The following is a 6,668-nucleotide window of genomic DNA, read 5'->3' on the forward strand; positions in this document are numbered from 1 at the left end:
AACCTATTGACGCCAAAGAGATTGGACTCCTCCCAGTCTTCAATCTCTTTGATTTGCGCCCTTTTATGAAATATATTATCAAAATAATTTTCTATAGGTACCTACCTACCCATCAAAATATCTCTGTGGACTATTGTCACCCTGTTTTAGAGAGTATTTTATATATAACAGCCATGACACTTTACTTCAAAATTATTGACATTTGAAATTTTGGCTTCTGGCTACACTAAATTTTGCTCTGTCTTGAGTCTTGTGATCACAAGACTTTTTCGTACGTGAGGCGAGTTTGGATGTGATTCGTATATTATTTATCAATTTTGTTTCGGATACGTTGATAACATACAGAATGGCATTACGTTATTGCCTCGGTTATACTTTTGTGGGATCAGCCACCACAATTATTACGATATTGGTGCTGTATCATCTGTTAACGGGGCAAGGAGAGCGAGTCAGCGTAGGGTGGTTCTTGGAAGACACCTCTCCCTATCTCTGGGCATCTTTAGGAATCGCAATGTCCGTAGCTCTATCTGTTGTAGGTGCGGCTATGGGGATCCACACCACAGGAGTCAGCATCATCGGAGGGGGTGTGAAGGCCCCTCGTATTAAGACGAAAAACTTGATCTCGGTCATCTTCTGCGAAGCTGTGGCCATTTACGGGCTGATCACCGCTATTGTACTCTCCGGGCTGGTGGAAGAATTCGCCCTTATAAATATCACCGAAGAGGTGAAAAACTCAAATTGGATGGCTGGATATCTTATGTTCGGATCCGGGTTAGCTGTCGGATTAGTGAATTTGTTCTGTGGAATGGCTGTCGGTATTGTAGGATCGGGTGCTGCCCTCGCTGATGCTGCCAATTCCGCCCTTTTCGTCAAAATTTTAATTGTTGAAATTTTCGGTTCTGCCATTGGTTTGTTCGGTCTAATCGTAGGCATTTATATGTCATCCAAGGTAAAAATGGGTAACAAAGTTTAAATTTAGAAGCAAACATGTCTAATACTTGTAATGTTAACTTATTCGTGTTAAATACTAAAAAGATTACCTAAAAATGTATGAATATAATAATATACAGGTATGTCTGTCTGTACAACATATTGTAAAGTTTCATTAATGTTGAATTGACAAAAGTCCTTGTCAATATGTTATCAATGTAATTTGAAGAATTATTGTAAATAGCTGTAATTTAATGGCATTAAAACTATATTCATATTGTTTTGTTAAAATAAGTTTTATTTATTAATAGCCCATGAATTTGTATTATTATTATTTACTATACTTCTCAAATTAAGTCGGAACTGTATATACGGTACATACCTATAATGTTTTCTGTTAAAAATATTTCAAACGAAAATGTTATATTTGAATGAAAATCGTTTTAAAAAGTAGATATTTGTGTACTGAGAAATTTATTTATACACTTAGAAGTACCTGCCCACATATACATTTAACAATCTGTTCATTGATTTTACAATTAAAAACAAATAATTTAAACAACCAATGTATTTATAGAATATCCACAATGGCATTGAATAAAAAAATGCTTTGTTCTTATAATCACTTCTGAAACCCGTTATAAATTGTGTTCAACGATTGCAATCATGATCCTTCAATGTATTAAGAATTAGAATCAAACAGTATTTTTTCAACAAATACCTACTTACCTATCTTTTATTTTCATTGTAGTTATGTGTAAACACTAAACCATCATTCAAATGAATAACTGATTTTATCACATAATTTAAGGTTCATCAATGTACGTCTTTACTCGCTTTTTCTTGTTGAAATTACCACATTTATTTTGAAAAAAAAAGACTTGATGGGTGAATGTATTAAATTTGTTTGTAATACATTTTAAATTATATATCATGCATAACATCCGTTACAATTCATAGTTAAATAAAAGAAATATATCATGTTTCATAAAATTTTCTGTTTATTTCATATCCATAATCATCGTTTTACACAACATTCCTGCTAATTACTAATTAGTATTTAAGACATTATTGAAAACATTGTAGATGTTATGTGGACATCTTTGTATTATATTTTCACTTAAGTAAGTAGGTTTGTTTTGCTGTGAATAGAGCAGTGTAAATTAAATGCAAAAACTAATAAATTTGATTTATTGCTGAAATGTCTCTTTATTTTTTGACAATATTGCAGTTTCTACTGAAGTCACCCATAATATTATTTTTAATTAGATATATTACTGAGAACCAAAAGATATAAAAGAGAGTGTACTGTCTTTCCAAGGAAGAAGGCGGTAATTGACTCTCACTTTTGAGATAAATGATATGAGGCGTCTAATTACAAAAAGCGACAAGTCCACAATTCAATATTTTCGGGAAACAACGTTTTTATGTTTCTAGCTTCAATTATTTGTTTTAACGTGAGATTATTTTTTCCGTTGTATTCTATGTCGAAATTAGAACCAAATGGCAATTTGTTTCAGCCGATAAACGCTTAAATGTAATAAATATAGGCAAAATAAAATTGGACTTAGCGCTACTTGTACTTCACTTTTTAATTTATCCCGCATAAGGCACATATTTCCGTGGCACTGTCATTAGTTTACCAGATGGTACAGCATGGGAGACGCCCTTTTCAATATTGAACGTTCCCTTATTGGTTGACTTAAACACGCGCGAAATCAACCAAGCTTTTAATATGAACAACGGACTTGGCGCTTTTTGTAATAAATCGACTTAAAATATATTTTTTGTAGGGTTATGTCGCGTTTTGGAATTTATAAATCAATACATATTGTGTAAAATTATACAAAGAATACGTGCTTATTTTTTTCTCGATTTTGACAAAATGTGGACTTATCGCTTTTTGGAATTAGACGCCTCATATACTTAATGTTTTTTTTTTTTCAAAATTTAGTACTGTGAATTAATAAAAAACGGTGATATTTTTGATCAATTGGATGTTAAAATACAAAGTTATAATAAACAAGCAGTAACTGCAATAAATAGGTGCAATGACTGCCTTTTTGTGAAGAAATGTGTATCATTTTAGCAGATATCCATTTTCTCAATTTTAACGGTATTTTAGTGATGGTACTGATTTTAAAGTGAACAAAATATATACCTTTCAAAATTACTTAACAGATGGCATTCATAACTCAATTTCACAAATTTTGCGAGTTACTGCCTTCTTCCTTGGAAAGGCAGTGTAGTGTTACGGAACATCTAGCAACAGAATATGAAAGATGCATGTTAATACAATTTTATAATAATTTACATATTATTTTATTTATTAAGGTCAACCAACTAAATTAAACACAGAAGAATACAATATGATTGAGTATAAGATAATAAATTCAACGAATAAGTGATGGTCCCAACATCAGGCGGGCAAAGGAAGCTTAATTAAATCCAACGGTAAATAAGTACAGTTAGTGAAGAGGAAAGAAAATGGCAGAATCAAAACTGGCAACGGGGAATGATAATAACTACCACTAAAATAGAGTAGGTATCATAGTGACCGATAAAAAAATCGGTTAATAGTTTTGTCCCCTACTCTTGAGTAAGTAATAGAGATGGGAAAACTGGTCGATTTTGAAGACTAAGTATAAAAAAATACTTGGTATATAAACTTGTATAAAATACTTACTAGTATTTGGAATACTATATACCTAGATCGTTTGGCGTGCGTATGCGACAAAAGTTTCATACTCAACTTAAACTAAAATCAACTCCATATTATTAGTATTTTAAAATACGTATCGGCTCAGGGAACTCAGACTGTGTATTGGCTTCAATATAATCGCTAAAAATATGAGCTCCGCTTGTCGAAAAGTCCCATTTATTATAAAATTTTAAATTTATGAGTTGTTTTTCTGTTAGGTTACAATATTATTGTTAACAAAAATAAATAACAGTGATTTTTTTTAAATTTTAAACATGTTTTGAGCGGTATATAACAAGCCTAAGCATCTGCGTCATCTCACCACTGTGCTGCGACACAAAATTTATGACATATTATTATTCATACATTCGAACGCAATTGACTAATAAATTAAAATATACCTATACTCAAGTGCTATTATGTTGATGTGTGTCGTCGATGATTGAATCGTGGATGGGTAATGTTAATATAATACAGGTGTATGACGTTCTGACGGCTGATGAAGATGACCATGTTATAGAAGAATTCTATGAACATATAAATGTAATTCTAAAATTGACAAAAGATAATGAAGTTACCTTGATTTGGGGGCCTCGGCCCCTTAGGGGGCCTTAGAGCTTCTGCCAGGGAGCCGTGAAATATTTCAGTTTTTAAAAAAAAATTATAAAAACGTGATCAATGGATGATGCTGGCGCTTTTCGCTGTGGACTGTATAATTTGAAGGATGATATGGAGTCTGGATCTAGGGGTGGGGGTGATTTAACAGAATGTCAGACACTGACCTTTATGATGCCTCCTTGGTCTGGTTGCACTGTCACTCGGGCGGTATTATCTGTTTTTGGTCACCCGGTGCGCAGCACTTGGTGCACAGTTCTATGGATGATATGTGAGGGTGGATGAATGATGATGAGTTGTATGATTGATGAGGATGCGACGTAATAGACTAAGTGCAACGAAGGTCTAACAGAATGTTTTGAATCACTCGTTAGTTAACGCAACGCAGCAACACACACTCGATCGTATCCTTGAGCTGACTGAATGTTCTTCGCAATAACGATCGATTAGTGACCCGTAACCGCCGGTAACTTGGTCTTGTGGCAATAATACTGGATTCGGGGTATGTGGGAAATAAGGATGGAATGCGAATATAAATGGCCCAACCAGACGATATTACTCAAACTTAAATTAAGACAAAAGTAGGATTGGATGAGAACACAATTTGCTAAATCCTTGAAATATGATCATATTATGTTGGCAGCTCAGGAGGAATTGATTGATATTAGATCAGACGATTTAAAATTATATGCGTCAATTCGCAGCGAATTAGATTGTCACATATTACAAAATAATCTCAATTCAATTGAAATTTGGTTGCATAAAAATAAACTCGAATTTAATATTGACAAATGTATGTGTATTAGCTTTTCGAAATCAAGATCTCCAATTATATTCAACTATAATATGTCAAATAGATAAGGTATATTGTTTGACTCACGTTTATCATTTTGCTCAGACATCACTTCTACGACATTGCGTGCGAGCAAGCTTCTAGGATTCATCATGAGACAAGCCAAGCCATTTAAGATTCTGTTTTACGTACACTCTATGTGCCGCTAGTACGGAGTATGGTTCCATTATCTGGAGTCCATATGAGGTTTCTTATAAGCTTGTTTTAGAGTGTTTAGAAAAAATTTCTTCATCTTTATTTTATTGTATATACCCATAGGTGGCCCTAGGCCCGAAAATTATTATTTTAATTTGCCTTTTCATTGTATACTTAAAAGACGTATTGCTAATTGGCTTTTTATACTTTATAAAAAAAGTGCTAGAAATTGTTATAGATAGGTACCTACTTACCCTTGTAAAAAAAAGTCCATTTTCACATCAAACACATTTAATAAAAGCTCCGTAACTTTTTAGCTTTGTTTTTCATTAAACTGTCACTGTCAGAAAAAGTGTTGTGTACTGTAATGGAACGGCGGGATCATTTATATATAAACACTTTTTATATTTCCACTGATTTTATTAGAAGGTAACTTTTGTGATTAAAGAAAAACCTCGTTAGTAAGAACCCTGATAATTCGAAATTTTCCCGAAAAAAAGTCCCTTGAACACTATTTTCATATAAAACCATACCTTTAATTCAAATTTCGTAATTCGAAATGATTTCAGAGTCCTGGCATAAAAAAATATTCAATAAATCGTAATAAAGTACACCATTTCATGAGACAATCATTGAAAATTGTGACAGACTTTTCTTAAAACATCAAAAATTACTTATTTTATGAAGTTAATAAAAATAATCCTGACATTTTATGACCCATTTCGGTATGCACATCTATGATCAGAAACGAAATTAATGAAAATCAAATTTTTTTTTTTTTTCTAAATTTTATAATTTTTCCCCATACATTTCATAATTCGTAATTTGAATTTTTTTTCGATTTTCGGTCCCATGGAATTCGTATTAACGAGGTTTTACTGTAATATAGCAGATTACATTTTAAAGGGTAACTTTTATACGATTTGTTTAACTGTTTAACACAATGAATGCAGTCGATGCGTTTTAGTCAAAGGTTGTATTTAAACTGAACTAAAAAGCTATTTTCGGTAAGCCGGCTAACTTCCTTCAAGGCATGCTCGCCTTTTCATTCTCTTGAAGCTCGTAGGTCACTTCTGCTCTTAAAGCATTTTTCCCTGCTCTCACGTGGTATAGTTTCCAATCAGGATATTCTGGGAAATTTGAATTTTTATGCACATGTCAATAATTACATAACCTGTTTCCTCATGCTAGGCTCGCCAGGCATCAATAGCGAAGGCTGTGCGGTGGGTCAATGCACGCTCTAGAGATGTAGACATTTTTAGGGATGCATTATGTATTTTTTTTTTTATTTCTTTTCTCTACTAAGTTGATTCATCTGTACTTTTTATTCTAAACGTCATGTTTTAGTTTTAGTAAACAAAGTTTATAATATAAGCAGTGTTTCCAAGTCAAAATTAAAAATTTCAGTAGCCATTCGAGTCAATTTTTCTCGGT

At 32.7% G+C, this 6,668-nt stretch overlaps 1 protein-coding gene across 1 annotated transcript; it reads left to right on the forward strand.

Moving 5' to 3' along the window:
- The first annotated feature begins 200 nt into the window (after nucleotides 1-200).
- On the forward strand, nucleotides 201-2,992 carry VhaPPA1-1 (Vacuolar H[+] ATPase PPA1 subunit 1). The gene has a single exon (XM_085951937.1). The coding sequence runs from the start codon at nucleotides 347-349 to the stop codon at nucleotides 971-973; it is 627 nt and encodes a 208-aa protein (XP_085808063.1). The 5' UTR covers nucleotides 201-346; the 3' UTR covers nucleotides 974-2,992.
- The last annotated feature ends 3,676 nt before the right edge of the window (nucleotides 2,993-6,668 follow it).

Source organism: Rhyacophila brunnea, unplaced genomic scaffold, assembly GCF_057557595.1.
Source record: "Rhyacophila brunnea isolate RB1 unplaced genomic scaffold, BYU_Rbru_1.0 scaffold_3, whole genome shotgun sequence".
NCBI lineage: Eukaryota > Metazoa > Arthropoda > Insecta > Trichoptera > Rhyacophilidae > Rhyacophila > Rhyacophila brunnea.

Bases quoted from the DNA above. Each gene is read 5' to 3' on its own strand.
- VhaPPA1-1 (XM_085951937.1), top strand. From the start codon at position 347: ATGGCATTACGTTATTGCCTCGGTTATACTTTTGTGGGATCAGCCACC.